The sequence below is a fragment of the Polypterus senegalus genome, chromosome 1 (assembly GCF_016835505.1).
Source record: "Polypterus senegalus isolate Bchr_013 chromosome 1, ASM1683550v1, whole genome shotgun sequence".
Taxonomy (NCBI): Eukaryota; Metazoa; Chordata; class Cladistia; order Polypteriformes; family Polypteridae; genus Polypterus; species Polypterus senegalus.
The window spans coordinates 78,764,912-78,783,428 of record NC_053154.1 but is presented as its reverse complement, the minus strand read 5'-3'; the positions used below and the strand labels follow the sequence as shown (position 1 = coordinate 78,783,428).

The 18,517-nt window shown below is 40.9% G+C and overlaps 1 protein-coding gene across 4 annotated transcripts in view; it reads left to right on the top strand.

The window, feature by feature from the left end:
* LOC120527699 (membrane-spanning 4-domains subfamily A member 15-like) overlaps positions 1-18,517 on the top strand; it is a 51,819-nt gene that overhangs the window by 24,120 nt on the left and 9,182 nt on the right. For all 4 annotated transcript variants that reach the window (XM_039751455.1, XM_039751438.1, XM_039751430.1 and 1 more), the window contains one exon: positions 15,867-16,022. In XM_039751455.1, coding sequence (XP_039607389.1) covers positions 15,867-16,022 — 156 coding nt within the window. The remainder of the gene's footprint in view (positions 1-15,866; positions 16,023-18,517) is intronic.

Below are 18,517 nucleotides of genomic sequence, written 5' to 3'. Positions count from 1 at the left end.
GAAGTTTTTCAGTTTATCTTTATAATTTGAATTTAGGCATCTTGTTGCATTTTAACATCAGGTTTTACAAACACAATACAATTTTCAGGTCCCCTTACACAATGGCTGGTTGTTAGAGTGCGATTCCCAGAAGATGTGCCATATGATGTCATCAACACAACCGTATTTAAACCAATGTGGCACTGATACACATCTACCAATATTCTGGATACTTACTAAAATTTTCAAGTGCTTAGTTATATTGTCTGGCTACAAAACTCTGGAAGTTGAATTTTTGACTTTGATTATAGGGATTTCTTTTGGCTTCGATGCATAGCTGTTTAAGTATTTGGAGAAATACTTTTGTTGCATCTTCAACACTTTTTAGGATTACTGGAAGTCTATGCTGTATTTGGCAGACTTTGCCAGTAATGTCCTTTATCACTCTTCAATCAAGTTTTCTATTATTAGTGTTTGTATTGAATCAAGCCTCCTTTCTTGGAACTGGGCTTCATTTATTCCTCAGGAATATTATAGAAACATTATTAAGGAAAACCTAAAGACAGCAGAAACATCTGCCAAGTAGTTTATGGACTGCAAATGTCATAAAACCTCAGATTTTCAGGCTATGTAGAAGATTTCTGTTACTACAAAGGACATCTGCCTAAGGGTTTCATCTTCTAAGTTAGCTGTGTCCAAATACTGTTAGTTTGGACTGGTTTACTGTTGGTGTCTCGTCACCAGTCCTATTGGGATTTTTATGGACAGGATATCCTGGTGAATCTGAGGATGTGAGGATGTCTAGTTGGGAAGGCTAGGAGTAGCATCATTACTTTAAGTAAATTATATTGTCCTCTTTGTCTCATCTGACTGTGACCTTTGCCATGCACTTGAGTGTTTTACTGCAGAGTGTAAAATGGCTGTGATGAGAATCAGTACCTGCAAGTTTGACTTCATGGTTCGCTCTAAGAAAAGAGTGATTGCTCACTTCAGATGAGTGGACAACAACTGCCCTTAGTGGAGTAGTTCAAGTATCTTGGGATTTTGTTCATGAATGATGGAAAAAGGGAATGTGGAGCAGCAGCAGCTGTTTTGCAGACACTGTACTGGTCCATGGTGGTAAAGTGGGAGCCAAGTCTAAAGGTAAAGCTCTTGGTTTACCAGTCGATCAACATCCCTCTCCTCACATATGGTCATCAGCTTTGGGTAATGACAAACATAAGGAGACCAACAGTACAAGAGAAAGAAATTAAGTTTCCTTACAAGGTTGCTGGTGTGACACTCCATGATAGGATGAGAAGCTCAGCAATCTGTGAGAGGCTTAGAGTAGATTTGCTACTCCTCTGGACTGAGAGAGCCAGTTTAGGTACATTGTATATGCTTTAAGAATACCATCCTGAGGGGCTGCCCCTGCTCCAAGGATGTCCTACTGAGTGAAGACCCTGTGGCAGGCCCAGGACACTCTAGCTGGAAACACCATGGGAAATCCCCAGGTAAGAGCTGGAATTTGTAGTTTAGGACAGGGAAGTCTGATGTAAATATAACAAGACCAAAAGTGTTGTGTGTCACGCACGCATGTTACTCGACTCTTATGACTCTTGTTCAGCTTGATAAATGTTATTTGTTAATTAAATATTTTATGTATTATTTATACCTCTGACATGAAGTTAAGAAGGGTTGAAAGATGGAAATATAATAATCTTTTAAAGGAAACATAGTTTTTTCAAGTTAGAAGTAGTTGTTGTATAGTTCAGTAATTCATTATAGCCAAATAAATAAAACCTACCAGCAGATTTCATTTTTAGAAGAAGCCAATAAAATGTAAGAGGTTTTATCCTTGATGTTCTCTACATTGTACATCAGTGGTTCCCAACTTTTTCTATGTTCTAAGCCCCTTGAAATTTTTAACTCAGTGCATAAAATTAAAAATATAAATTGAGCAATTTACCTTTATAAATCTCAATAATCTTGTAAATTTGTCCTATGTGAAGATTAGATACTCGTTTTACAATTAGATGTTGGGGTATCCAAAGAAGCATCAAGCACTGTGACACACAAAATAACATATGATCAATGATTGAGGGGTTTGGGAGATCGAAGACCTGTAACGCAACAGGTGCCCACATGCCACTAGGCACTCATATTCACACAGTTGGCAAGCTTTGTCCCTCGATAGCACTTACACTGAAATTTAAAAACAGATATGCCGCTCAGTTAAAATTGCTGTGTTACTTCCAGCACCACCAGCAAGAGAGTTGGGCTGAGTGTAACCACCAGGCAAACATGTCAATCAAAATCAATTATGTTTCATGAAATAGGCTTGCACAGAAATCAATATTAAACATTGCCTTTCTCTAAGGATCATTTCAATTCCATTCTATTAAAAAAGGTTTTTCGCATTTATGAACTTTCCAACCGCAGCAAAGAACCCATGAGAACATGCATTTCTAAAGTTCATTTACAGCTGACAGTTGTGTGCATAATGTTTGATTCTTTTCATATTATTGAACAGGAGCACTAACTAATGCAGTAAATGACCAACAAATGATGGCACACTGCAAAACACTGACTGCACCATGATAAAGATTAAAAGTAATTTCTAAAAGGAAGAGGTAAAATTATATAAAATCCCTGGTCCCTAGTGACAGCAAAGTTCTTTTAAATATGCAGCATTAGTCACAAAAGAGAATTCAAAACAAGAAAGAGATGAAAAGATATAAACAGGGATGCCTAGAAGGCAATCCTCAAAGTGAACTCAAAGTTCATGATCCAAAAAATAAATCCAGAAATACAAGCAAAAACAACAATCACAGAATCCAAAAAGTACTTCCAAATTGGAAATTCACAAAAAGCAAATATTAAATGTTTCAATGATAATGGAAAATTGAACATTTGCGGTGGTTGAGGCTTACAAAGTCCTGGGGGCAGCAGTAGCATTAAACAGTCCTGACTCCTTAGGCTCGACATATATATATATATTCATGAATGCCCAACTCCAGGCCCTGCAGCAGGCGCAAGCCAACACCACCCGGGAGTTAGAGGGCCACGAGGCCAGGCTGGCGGCGCAATGCAACAGGCAAGAGCCGACCAAAGCAAAGCCTCCCCACTGGTGGTTCCAGTGACCGAGGCGGACGACATAGAATCCTACTCGGGATATTTGAAAGGGACGGCCACCCGAATGCGAGTGGCAGCGGTCCAGTGGGCGTCCATTCTGGCGCCCTACCTCAAGGGACCCGCATAAAGCGGCCTACTATGACCTCCCGGAGGAAGAGGCAGCGGACTACGACCTCTTGAAGCCAGAGATCTTGGCCCGCTATGGCATAACGCCGGGCCAGCAGGCGTAGAATGGCGGAATTGGCAGTTCTCCCGGAAAAGCCTGCCCGCGCCCAGGCGTTCGAGTTCTGGGGCAAAATGGGGCTGGCTACGGCCGGAGGGACCCCAGGCTCGGAGAGTCATGGAGCAGGTGGCCTGTGAGGGCCTGGTGAACGCTATGCCCAACCTCGCCCAGCAGGTCCGGGCGCCAACCCTATAAAGATATGCCAGGTCTCCTGGAAGTTCTTGGCGACAGCTGCGGTCCTCCGACTTGGGAGGCAGAGCGGTCCGCCCGTGGGAACCGACAGGGGCCAGGCGGCCAACCCGAGCCTACTGGCGCTGCGAGCAGCTTACCACCCAGACCTAAAGACAAACCGGGCCCGCCGGCGCTGTTACAAGTGCGGTGAGCCCGGCCACCTGCTGCCAGCCTGCCCTTTAAACATCTCCGCGGAGCCGATGGACTGCACCTTGGCGTTCACGAAGGTACTGTACCCGCCCCGCACTCCTTGGCGACTTCGAACATGGGGTGGTTTTTGAATGGGCACATGGTGATGGCTTTGTTTGACTCCGGCAGCAACATAACCATTGTTGCTCGCCGTTATGTGTTGCCGCGACAATGGCTGACTCGGCATTTGCAGGTCACTTGTGTGCATGGAGGGACCAAGTCTTATCGTTCCGCACAATGTTATATTACCTGGAAGGGGACCCAGTCAAACTGGCGGTCACTGTGTTGCCCGAACTCCCCTATCCGTGATATTGGGACATGACTGGTCAAAAGAACATGCGGTAAAACACTTACCACTCGGGGCCTCGCTGGATCTAGTAATGAGGGGCAAAGGCCCCTCCCGTCTCCACGCGTGCTCTGGGGCACGCGTCCTAATGGTGTTGCACCCAGGCGATGTTTCCTCTGTGGCGGGCCCTGACCGGACGACTCTCCGGGAAGGGGCGACGCCAGGGAACACTCCGGTGCCCGAACACAAGACCCTCTCGATAGTTTGGGATCACCAGTTTCGGGTCCACGCCGGCATCATTCAAGAGGAGCAGTGGAATGGCGATTCCTGCGGGCTGCCGGAATGCCGTGGTTTTGCCTAACAGCTCACAGGCGACGGTTCCTCACCACGAACCCTTCTTTGTCCTCGAGAATGATCTGGTGTATCGGGTGGCGCACGAGGGCTTAGGTGCGGAAGTTGTTGCTAGTGCAGCGTACCTTCCGGCGCGGAGGTATGCAAGCTAGCTCACTCCACCTCCTAGGCGCCCATCTCGGCGCCGAGAAAACTCTGGAGAGGATTAAACTCCGGTTTTACTGGCCTGGGATTAATGAGGAGGTCGGCGTTTCTGCCAGTCCTGTCCGGACTGTCAGATTCGCCAGATTCCTAGGAGGGACCGCGCCTCTTGTCCCTATTCCCTCATTGATGTCCCTTTGACAGAATAGGGTCACCTAGTAGGACCCTTGGAACCCTCTACCGTGGCTACAAATATATATTAGTCATGGTGGATTGGCACACCGCTACTCCAGAGGCGGTTCCCTGCGCTCCGCTAATACTAAAACCATCGCGCGGGAGTTAGTTAATGTATTTTCAGAGTGGGTATACCCAAGGAAGTCCTTACGGACCAGGGTACACCCTTCACCTCGGATCACGTTCAGGGAAGTGGCCAGATTACTGAGAATAAAGCACCTGAAAGCGTCTGTCTATCACCCTCAAACTGGCGGGCTGATCGGCGGTTTAATCAGGCGCTTAAGCAGATGCTTCGCAAGAGGTAGTCAGCGGACGGTAGGAACTGGGACCAGCTTCTACCGCTCGTGCTGTTGCTTATCGGGAGGTACCTCAGGCCTCCACAGGCTTCTCCCCATTTGAACTTTTATGGACGTCAACCCGAGGAATTTTGGACATACTAAAAGGGGCTGGGAGGCGGAGCCCTTCCTTCCTCCAACATATTGGAGATACGTGGCGCAACTGCGCGACCGCTCCAAAAATCAGGCCAATCCTTAAAGATCACGTGACTGCGTGCGTAGCAGCGCAGGCCGGTGTTACAACCGAACTCCGTCCTCAGGGAGTTCCGCCCTGGGGACCGAAAGTTATGGTGCTCGTTCCTACCTCCCACTCTAAATTGCTCGCTCACTGGCAAGGACCTTACGAGGTTAAGGAGAGAAAGGCCTCGTCGATTATCTGGTGAAACAACCCAATGCGTCGATCGAAAGTGAGAGGATCTATCATATCAACTTGTTGAAACCTTGGAAAGAAGGGAGGAGCTTCCCGACTCCCATAGGTCACTCTCCCTTTTACGAGCGTGAACTTTGAATCTTGAAGTTTTTCAGTTTATCTTTATAATTTGAATTTAGGCATCTTGTTGCATTTTAACATCAGGTTTTACAAACACAATACAATTTTCAGGTCCCCTTACACAATGGCTGGTTGTTAGAGTGCGATTCCCAGAAGATGTGCCATATGATGTCATCAACACAACCGTATTTAAACCAATGTGGCACTGATACACATCTACCAATATTCTGGATACTTACTAAAATTTTCAAGTGCTTAGTTATATTGTCTGGCTACAAAACTCTGGAAGTTGAATTTTGACTTTGATTATAGGGATTTCTTTTGGCTTCGATGCATAGCTGTTTAAGTATTTGGAGAAATACTTTTGTTGCATCTTCAACACTTTTTAGGATTACTGGAAGTCTATGCTGTATTTGGCAGACTTTGCCAGTAATGTCCTTTATCACTCTTCAATCAAGTTTTCTATTATTAGTGTTTGTATTGAATCAAGCCTCCTTTCTTGAACTGGGCTTCATTTATTCCTCAGGAATATTATAGAAACATTATTAAGGAAAACCTAAAGACAGCAGAAACATCTGCCAAGTAGTTTATGGACTGCAAATGTCATAAAACCTCAGATTTTCAGGCTATGTAGAAGATTTCTGTTACTACAAAGGACATCTGCCTAAGGGTTTCATCTTCTAAGTTAGCTGTGTCCAAATACTGTTAGTTTGGACTGGTTTACTGTTGGTGTCTCGTTACCAGTCCTATTGGGATTTTTATGGACAGGATATCCTGGTGAATCTGAGGATGTGAGGATGTCTAGTTGGGAAGGCTAGGAGTAGCATCATTACTTTAAGTAAATTATATTGTCCTCTTTGTCTCATCTGACTGTGACCTTTGCCATGCACTTGAGTGTTTTACTGCAGAGTGTAAAATGGCTGTGATGAGAATCAGTACCTGCAAGTTTGACTTCATGGTTCGCTCTAAGAAAAGAGTGATTGCTCACTTCAGATGAGTGGACAACAACTGCCCTTAGTGGAGTAGTTCAAGTATCTTGGGATTTTGTTCATGAATGATGGAAAAAGGGAATGTGGAGCAGCAGCAGCTGTTTTGCAGACACTGTACTGGTCCATGGTGGTAAAGTGGGAGCCAAGTCTAAAGGTAAAGCTCTTGGTTTACCAGTCGATCAACATCCCTCTCCTCACATATGGTCATCAGCTTTGGGTAATGACAAACATAAGGAGACCAACAGTACAAGAGAAAGAAATTAAGTTTCCTTACAAGGTTGCTGGTGTGACACTCCATGATAGGATGAGAAGCTCAGCAATCTGTGAGAGGCTTAGAGTAGATTTGCTACTCCTCTGGACTGAGAGAGCCAGTTTAGGTACATTGTATATGCTTTAAGAATACCATCCTGAGGGGCTGCCCCTGCTCCAAGGATGTCCTACTGAGTGAAGACCCTGTGGCAGGCCCAGGACACTCTAGCTGGAAACACCATGGGAAATCCCCAGGTAAGAGCTGGAATTTGTAGTTTAGGACAGGAAGTCTGATGTAAATATAACAAGACCAAAAGTGTTGTGTGTCACGCGCATGTTACTCGACTCTTATGACTCTTGTTCAGCTTGATAAATGTTATTTGTTAATTAAATATTTTATGTATTATTTATACCTCTGACATGAAGTTAAGAAGGGTTGAAAGATGGAAATATAATAATCTTTTAAAGGAAACATAGTTTTTTCAAGTTAGAAGTAGTTGTTGTATAGTTCAGTAATTCATTATAGCCAAATAAATAAAACCTACCAGCAGATTTCATTTTTAGAAGAAGCCAATAAAATGTAAGAGGTTTTATCCTTGATGTTCTCTACATTGTACATCAGTGGTTCCCAACTTTTTCTATGTTCTAAGCCCCTTGAAATTTTTAACTCAGTGCATAAAATTAAAAATATAAATTGAGCAATTTACCTTTATAAATCTCAATAATCTTGTAAATTTGTCCTATGTGAAGATTAGATACTCGTTTTACAATTAGATGTTGGGGTATCCAAAGAAGCATCAAGCACTGTGACACACAAAATAACATATGATCAATGATTGAGGGGTTTGGGAGATCGAAGACCTGTAACGCAACAGGTGCCCACATGCCACTAGGCACTCATATTCACACAGTTGGCAAGCTTTGTCCCTCGATAGCACTTACACTGAAATTTAAAAACAGATATGCCGCTCAGTTAAAATTGCTGTGTTACTTCCAGCACCACCAGCAAGAGAGTTGGGCTGAGTGTAACCACCAGGCAAACATGTCAATCAAAATCAATTATGTTTCATGAAATAGGCTTGCACAGAAATCAATATTAAACATTGCCTTTCTCTAAGGATCATTTCAATTCCATTCTATTAAAAAGGTTTTCGCATTTATGAACTTTCCAACGCAGCAAAGAACCCATGAGAACATGCATTTCTAAAGTTCATTTACAGCTGACAGTTGTGTGCATAATGTTTGATTCTTTTCATATTATTGAACAGGAGCACTAACTAATGCAGTAAATGACCAACAAATGATGGCACACTGCAAAACACTGACTGCACCATGATAAAGATTAAAAGTAATTTCTAAAAGGAAGAGGTAAAATTATATAAAATCCCTGGTCCCTAGTGACAGCAAAGTTCTTTTAAATATGCAGCATTAGTCACAAAAGAGAATTCAAAACAAGAAAGAGATGAAAAGATATAAACAGGGATGCCTAGAAGGCAATCCTCAAAGTGAACTCAAAGTTCATGATCCAAAAAATAAATCCAGAAATACAAGCAAAAACAACAATCACAGAATCCAAAAAGTACTTCCAAATTGGAAATTCACAAAAAGCAAATATTAAATGTTTCAATGATAATGGAAAATTGAACATTTGCGGTGGTTGGAGGCTTACAAAGTCCTGGGGGCAGCAGTAGCATTAAACAGTCCTGACTCCTTAGGCTCGACATAAAGACGACAACATATATATATTTATATACTGTATATATATATATATATATATATATATATATATATATATATATATATATATATATATATATATATATATATATATATATATATATATATATATATATATATATATACTGCTCAAAAGAATTAAAGGAACAGTTTTTAATCAGAGTATAGCATAAAGTCAATGAAACTTATGGGATATTAATCTGGTCAGTTAAGTAGCAGAGGGGGTAATCAGCTGCTGTGTGGTGTTAATGAAATTAACAACAGATGCACTAGAGGGGCAACAATGAGATGACCCCCAAAACAGGAATGGTTTAACAGGTGGAGGCCACTGACATTTTTCCCTCCTCATCTTTTCTGACTGTTTCTTCACTAGTTTTGCATTTGGCTACAGTCAGTGTCACTACTGGTAGCATGAGGCGATACCTGGACCCTACAGAGGTTGCACAGGTAGTCCAACTTCTCCAGGATGGCACATCAATACGTGTCATTGCCAGAAGGTTTGCTGTGTCTCCTGCACAGTCTCAAGGGCATGGAGGAGATTCTAGGAGACAAGCAGTTACTCTAGGAGAGCTGGAGAGGGCCATAGAAGGTCCATAACCCATCAGCAGGACAAGTATCTGCTCCTTTGGGCAAGGAGGAACAGGATGAGCACTGCCAGAGCCCTACAAAATGACCTCCAGCAGGCCACTGGTGTGAATGTCTCTGACCAAACAACCAGAAAGACTTCATGAGGGTGACCCAAGGGCCCCATGTCCTCTAATGGGCCCTGAGCTCACTGCCCAGCAGCATGCAGCTCGATTGGCATTAAGCCATAGAATACCAGAATTGGCAGATGCACCACTGGTGCCCTGTGCTTTTTACAGATGAGAGCAGGTTCACCCTGAGCACGTGACAGAAGTGAAAGGGTCTGGAGAAGCCATGGAGAACATTATGCTGCCTGTAACATCATTCAGCATGAGCAGTTTGGTGGTGGGTTAATGATTGTCTGGGGAGGCATATCCATGGAGGGTCACACAGACCGCTACAGGCTTGACAAAGGCACCTTGGCTGCCATTAGGTATCAGGATGAAATCCTTGGACCCATTGTCAGACCCTATGCTGGTACAGTGGCTCCTGGTGCACGACAATTCCTGGCCTCATGTGGTGAGAGTATGCAGGCAGTTCCTGGAGGATGAAGGAATTGATACCATTGACTGGCCACCACACTTTCCTGACCTAAATCCAATAGAACACCTCTGGGACATTATGTTTTGGTCCATCCAATGCCACCAGGTTGCACCTCAGACTGTCCAGGAGCTCAGTGATGCCCTGGTCCAGATCTGGGAGGAGATCCCCACAACACCATCTGTCATCTCATTAGAAGCATGCACCGATGTTGTCAGGCATGTATACAAGAACACAGGGGCCATACAAAGTGCTGCGTGCAATTTTGAGTTGCTGCAATTAAATTTTGGCAAAATGGACTAGCCTGCCACATAATTTTTCACTCTGATTTTTGGCGTCTTTGAATTCAGGGCTCTGTAGGTTGATCATTTTCATTTCCATCAAACGATGTGGCATCCTTTTGTTTCTAACACATTACCCAGTCTATATCAGTATAGATATCCAGGAGGATTTCTTTTTCCCATTGAGATCTGATGTGTTTTCAAAGTGTTCCTTTAATTTTTTTGAGCAGTTTATATATATATATATATATATATATATATATATATATATATATATATATATATATATATATATACACTAGCTGTTCCCTGTGGCTCTGCCTGCGTAGTAGTGAAACAGGACAACTTTTAAAAATCAATATAAAAAAAGGTATAGCTAACTAAGCGGATGCGAGTTATGCTTCAAAACACAGAGGTAGACTGACTCCCCACTTCTGACGTCACACTTCCCCATCCCCTCTGTCTCAGATTAGTGCAAATAAGTCATTACCTCAAGCAAACTATGATACTAAGCGCAATGAGAGAGGTCGCAAAATCATCTGGAATGTTCAAGTAAATTATAGAAAAAAACAATCTAAATCTGTTTAGTTCTCTCATGAAAAGTGGACAGACATACAAACAGACGTTGAATTTCATATACATACTGTACATATATATATATCTTCTTATACAATATGCTACTGTGGTTGCCCATTTGTCTGTCCAGGATTTTAAATCACCTGTAGCTCGCAAATTGTTTGACCTATTGACCTGAAATTAGGTCATATTAGGTCATGGTACACATATATTACATGACGTCTACTATCTGCTTTCGGGGTGATGATTGAACTCCAAGGTTATTCGCCTTTTTATTTTTATTTTATTTTATTGTAGAATCAACTTTTAGCAGCGGCCAAGCATACATATGGGCGCCATTCTCATCCCTACCACCTTCACCATCACCTCCCCTACCTCTTCATATCTTAAATCATTCTTGAGGCATCATTCTTAAGTGAAAAATTAAAGAAAACTTACTAAGTAATTGCAACACAAACACTGACTTAATCAGTTTTAATGCGAAAAGACTGCAATGAAAGAAGAGAAGAAGCAGGCTGCTAGGGTGGAGGAAAGAAGAGCTGCTCAGGAAGCAGCAAGCACATCAACCTCTGAGCAAACGAATGTTTAACAAACAGAGAAAGAGTATGAAAACCATGAATGCTCAAGTCAAGTGTATTCACTGCATGTTATCGTCCCGTTACTGGTATATATATATATAGTCAATATTAGACATTAAATAAGCAAAAAAATTCAGAAAGAAGTAATATAGAAAACAGAAAACAAAGCCATATTCTATAATGACATATACAAAATAATTTTTAAAAGATAACAAAAAGTTAAATAAAATTATAAAATTTAAACAATCTAAATACAAATCCAATTGATATAGATGCTTTCCTTAAATATTTTATAGACAGTTTGTTTGTTTAAGCCCTGCAATGAATTGGCATCCCGTCCTGGCAGGATTTCTACAGAATACTTGTGCCATATGACTTAACTCCATGGTTCTTGTAACTCAAAGTTCACATACAGTAAGGAGCTAATAAAAATGTCAAATTTAATGGAATCTTCCATTCATTTGTATCTCCTACTCTGTTCAGTTTTGGTTTGTGAGAAAGAGTCTAATGAACCATTATGGATAGGGCGGCAGTCTATCACAGTGTTGGCACTGTGCAGGAAAGTTTTAATGGATGACCAGGAGCCTCATTTATAAAACTTTGTGTGGATTTGGATTTGAAAATATGAGAATATCAAAAATTCAGGAAAATAGATATGCCAAAAAAAAATCAGATTTTTAAAATCATGTGCAATTTACCCTCTTAAATCACAATCTCCTTGTAAATGTGTGAAATGCACCTTGATATCCATCCCAAACCATCCATATATGGAATATGCTAATCAGGGTCAAACACACGCATTTACAATGCTGCAGAACTTCATTAGCTGGTAGAGCATCATCCACCCAGGTGAGGTATTGACACCCCATCACCTGCATTCAACAGCATCTACCTGTGCTATGCAACTGAGGGCACAGGTTAATGCACAGGATTACAGTGCCTCTCCTCTGCATTCTAGGAGTCAGGGAAAGGCATAAGGTCCCAGGACCTGAGTGGGTAGCCTCTGTTACCAGGCACATGTAATGACATAATTGATGTTACAATTAATAGTACAGGGCATATGAAACACTACGGGTTTAAGCCAGTTACCTTACCAAACAGACAGCGACCAAGTACAGTACTATCACGTATATCAAAGCTACTTTGCCTCAAAAAAAATGAATCATGGCTTGACCCAGGCCACTGAGCAATGACGTTTGTCAGTCTAATCTTGGCATCACAGATGACTTGTGCATTTTGTAAATCCTGACATTTTCATGGGACGTTGCATGCATATACACTCACCTAAAGGATTATTAGGAACACCTGTTCAATTTTTCATTAATGCAATTATCTAATCAACCAATCACATGGCAGTTGCTTCAATGCATTTAGGGGTGTGGTCCTGGTCAAGACAATCTCCTGAACTCCAAACTGAATGTCAGAATGGGAAAGAAGGGTGTTTTAAGCAATTTTGAGCGTGGCATGGTTGTTGGTGTCAGACGGGCCGGTCTGAGTATTTCACAATCTGCTCAGTTACTGGGATTTTCACGCACAACCATTTCTAGGGTTTACAAAGAATGGTGTGAAAAGGGAAAAACATCCAGTATGCGGCAGTCCTGTGGGCGAAAATGCCTTGTTGATGCTAGAGGTCAGAGGAGAATGGGCCGACTGATTCAAGCTGATAGAAGAGCAACTTTGACTGAAATAACCACTCGTTACAACTGAGGTATGCAGCAAAGCATTTGTGAAGCCACAACACGCACAACCTTGAGGCGGATGGGCTACAACAGCAGAAGACCCCACCGGGTACCACTCATCTCCACTACAAATAGGAAAAGAGGCTACAATTTGCACGAGCTCACCAAAATTGGACAGTTGAAGAAAAATGTTGCCTGGTCTGATGAGTATCGATTTCTGTTGAGACATTCAAATGGTAGAGTCAGAATTTGGCGTAAACAGAATGAGAAGATGGATCCATCATGCCTTGTTACCACTGTGCAGGCTGGTGGTGGTGATGGTGTAATGGTGTGGGGGATGTTTTCTTGGCACACTTTAGGCCCCTTAGTGCCAATTGGGCATCGTTTAAATGCCACGGGCTACCTGAGCATTGTTTCTGACCATGTCCATCCCTTCATGACCACCATGTACCCATCCTCTGATGGCTACTTCCAGCAGGATAATGCACCATGTCACAAAGCTTGAATCATTTCAAATTGGTTTCTTGAACATGATAATGAGTTCACTGTACTAAAATGGCCCCCACAGTCACCAGATCTCAACCCAATAGAGCATCTTTGGGATGTGGTGGAGCAGGAGCTTGTGCCCTGGATGTGCATCCCACAAATCTCCATCAACTGCAAGATGCTATCCTATCAATATGGGCCAACATTTGTAAAGAATGCTTTCAGCACCTTGTTGAATCAATGCCACGTAGAATTAAGGCAGTTCTGAAGACGAAAGGGGGTCAAACACCGTATTAGTATGGTGTTCCTAATAATCCTTTAGGTGAGTGTATTTCAAGGCTCTTTTTGTGTACACAAATGCTGCATCCTTTTTGGAGAAAAATATCTCTTTGTAGTGTTATCAATACTTTTTAGAATGACTAGAAGGGTAAATTGCATAGAAATATGCATAATGTATTTATAGTGTACTCAATTTCCTGTTTTTTTGTGGTGCTGCACATATTTTTATGCTCAAAACCATGCAAAGTTTTATAACTGGGGAACCTGGAGAGGAAACATAGAAAGCAGAAAGCCAAAACCAAAGATCAGTCCTACTGAACACCAATACCAAAATCTAAACCCAAGAAACACTGTGACACCCCGTGTATTGGCAAGGTCAGAACCAGGTTACACAGTGGACCTACCAGGATCAGACCTGAGAGAAGTCAGACATGGAGACACAAACATAAAAAGGTGGTATTTTCCAAAAACACAAGTGGGCTTTATTTACAGGTACATAAAAACAATGTCCCAATCAAAAATAGTGAATCATATTTACATTGAATTTGCAAGGAGCAAAATGAAAAATAATGACAAAAATGTATATACACAAAATGGCTGTCTTCCAAAAGAAAGAAAAAAATCAGGAAGAAACTACACACAAAGTCCTAAGAATACCAAAAATATTTTCAAGAAAAAAACCAAAGTGCACCACAAACCCAAAATATATATTAATACCTCCACCAAAATAATTCTACAACTAGAAGATATCTATATCTATTTATATAAAAGAAAAATATTTAAAAATAAAGGCACAAGCCACTGTTTATTATACTAAAGTATGAGCTATACCACCACAATATCCATACCACTAAGCCAAAAAAGCACCCCTAGAGACAGGAAGTGCCTCTTATACTCAGGGAACAAATCATCACCCAATCCTGCAATATGCCATTCTCTTCCACCTATAGCGGATGACACACAGGTGCTACATTCAACCCCTGCTGCAATGCAGGTATTAAACAGGCTAGCGGCCTTGCATGCACACGAGCGGGCATCATGCGCGCCATTTGGACGAGCCGTTGCGTTGTATTAAATTAAGTTAATTTTTTCTTGAGACTTTATTCTGCGACCCCCTTCTCAAAGGAATGCATACACCAATTTAATTAAATGCTCCACACCTTTCTCTTTGCTAATGGCACGTGGCCTTTATGAAAGGGTACCGGCAGCATCCTCCAGCAAGCCTGACCTGGAGGCACACCCGACCTATGGCTGGCGTCCCGCCACGTGCACCTGCCTTAGTTAATAATGATCTTGAAAGCGCACCCTGCACTTCAACAATTTAAACAGGTAAGTACTTTTAACATTTTATTCGGTAAAAGTCATCTCTACCCTATTCTTAGGCCTCTTTTCCCTTTACAGTGGTAAGGCCTGGTAGGCGGATTACCACAATAATAAAAAGAGAAAATCAAAGCAAAAGTCAAGAACCAGGAAATCCTAATAGCACAACTGGCAACAGTTGATAACAATTTCTATGATACAAATAATACAAAAATCTGATTCAGTGCCTCAAAAGCCCATAATGAGAAGTAACCATAAATAAAAAGATTTAAATAAGAGTACAAAAATATTCCAACATTCAGATTCATAACACACATGTTCAATTTAGAATTGCAATTTTATGCAATATGCATATGTCTTTAATGTGGGACAAACACAAAAGTACATGGATTTCAACTAACATCCTAGTGTTGTGTATAATACTACTTCACCACCATACTAGCAATGGAAAAACCTAGGCTGAGAATTAACTACCCATTTAAGATTCCATTATAGCAACTGAAATAAACTGTGGAGTGTGATATTTGTAGGGACAAAAATTAACTCATTGTGAGTGGATATGGGTTCAGGCCTGAGAATGTCCTCCAAAGAAGTGGCATCCCATTCAGGTTTAGTTTCTACATTGCTTGTGATGCTGTCAGTGTAAATGTTAATCTCTTTACAAGCTAAACATGGATTAAGTGGGCTTATGTAATAAATAGATGGGTGGATGTTTTAACTTCCAAGTATTAATTAAATCCACAAGCATAGCTCAGCTTGGTCCTTTTTCTTCCAAGACAATCAATTTTAATAAGCATAAAGCAATCAAAATAATTTTGTTCTGCGAACATCATTTAAAATTCAGTTGTCAATGTGCCTCATTTAAAGAAACCAATATTTAAAGTACTGCATTTATAGTACTAGTTATCTAAACATATTGCTAACAATTTCTAAATAATTTTATTTGTTTCAGCAGATGAGGGCCATGTTAATCATGAATATCATCAGTACTGTTGCAGCTGTGATTGGAATATCTATGTATTCCTTCATTTTAGTTCTTCAGATTTATACCAGTGTGTGTTCAGAATACGATGATTTAACTAATTCTGATTTTATACAATGCAAGTTTGAGGTAAGTACTTTTTTCAGATTCTTCTTCCTAGTGTTATTTGGTTAAATTTTGCTTTGGGTTTCTAAATAAAAGCAGCTGATATTAGGTACAAATTGCTGATTTTTTTAAAGTTAAGTTATATTGACCCTTTAAATTGATATTGAAACTACAAAAAACAAATAAACAGCTACAGCATAAATTCTGCTATGCTCATCCTGGTCTGCTATTAGCAGCATGGCATACCTGTTGACAGAAAAACAGAATATATTTATTGCAATAAAGTGCACACTAAAATAATTACACTCAGCGATAAATTGTTACCATTACCAACTAATATTGAAATCAGGAAACTGAAATATTAACTGCCTTATAAGACTCAGTATTTTTATTATGGAAAGCATTCTAATTTGCTTATATTGTTTCTCAAATTGTAATTTTGTGATTAAGTACCATTAGATCTAGGTGGATATTTAATTTATAAATTAGTAATTAATGATTATTCTCTAAAATCTATTACTGTCTAGACTGTTTAGAAACTCTTTTTACTTGTTTACATGGTTTACTTTGCTATAATTTAAAAGCTGTAATCAGTCATTTGAAAGGGAAGTTTAACTTTGGAAACAAAAATCTAGTCAATCCATCATCCTCTTTAATAAAACCCTTGTGTGCATCCAGGTGTCCGTGTGTCTTCTGGTGAATTCCACTTTTGACATTTTTATAAAATCAGACTGTTTATGAGAGTGTTCACAGCACATGTTCAGTCTCTACTTGTGCATTCCCTGTGCAGACCCACTGACAGACACTGTACAAATCACACACACAGGTGTCCGTGTGTCTTCAGTCACACACACACACACACTTGCGCATTCCCTGTGCAGACACACACACACACAAACAGAGGCGTGCACGAGTCACACACACACACACAAACAGAGGCGCGCACGAGTCATGCACACACACACAGGCGCGCGGTGTCCGTGGGTGTGTCTTCTGGTGAAGTGCACATGCGCGGGGCCACACAGCACGTGTTCAGTCTCTTCCTGTGCATTCCCTGTGCAGAGAGAGAGACAGACACACACACAGGCACTCACACACGTCACACCAGTCACGAACCCACACAGGCGCAGCGCGAACCCAAGTCACGCACACACACACACACAGCGAGTCACACACACACACACAGGCGTGCACGTCACACACACACAAGTCACATACACACACGAGACACACACACGCTAGACACACACACACAGGCCCACGCGACAGACAGGCAGACACACACACACAGGCGAGAGACAGACAGACAGACACACACACAGACACAGAGGCGCGTGCTTAATAGACACACACGCGAGAGACACACACACACACAGGTGCGCGCATGCATTGTTGCAATGTTACTTTTCTTGGTTGTTTATTAAATTACAGATTTTTCAAATGTTCATTTTTTCCCCTGTGCTTAAAACTCATTAAAAAGGGTCATAAGGCTATAGCGCAAATTCTTGCAGTGTTTGTTTTCTCTGTTGTTCAAGGTTTTCTTAGTGTTATTCAATGATTTTACATTTAGTTTACTATCACGCTCTGCTTTCTATGGTATAGTTAACTATATTTTTGCTTAAAAACTTAAAAAAATATATATTTACATACAGTTCAAACGGAACTAATTAATTGTACGGAACGGATTAATTGTATTTATATACAATCCTATGGGGGAAATTACTTCGGTTCACGACCAAATCGGGTTACAACCAGAGTTTTGGAACGAATTATGGTCGTGAACCGAGGTGCCACTGTATTACTGTCAGACAAAATTACAGGCATTTTACGGAAATACAAACCAGTATTACTGAGAGAGAAAATTAAAGGCACACAATACAGTGACACATATTACAGCCACATACAAGGTCACTTGCCATTTAATATAGACTGTTCATACAAATGTTTATGCACTACTGTTCTAGCGCCCGTTATTGTAACGGGCTTAATGTCTAGTATGCATTAATACAAAAATGAATGCCGTCAGGAAACGTTTTGACAGGGTGGAACATTTCTTAACATGTATTCATAAGTCTTGCAAAAACTGGTAAACCGTATAGAAAATTCAAGAAGAAAGAATGTTTTTTTATGCAAGTTAATCTTTCCTTTTCATCAATAAAGAATTTGTGCTGTTTTCCCGTTGATGCAGTTAGAACATAATCACAAGAATAAACATAGGTGTCACAGCAAATTCTCAAAGTTGTGAAAGTCTGTTAAATCGAGGATCCTTATTGGTAGAATTATTAGAAAACTAGTCACTTACTTGTCTCACATAGACTAATTCAATTTGTTCTTACATTTATGTATGTCTGTGCTATTCTTCTTGACATTCTAGCCTTGTGGCTGTTGTAATGAAAAGTGCGTTATAAAGGACAGAGTCTAAGCAATCGATGCCTTAAAAGTTCAGCAGATTCAGAAATGTAAAACCTGACTCTGTGTGTATTTACATTGAAGGTGTAAAATGCCATGTATTAAATCAT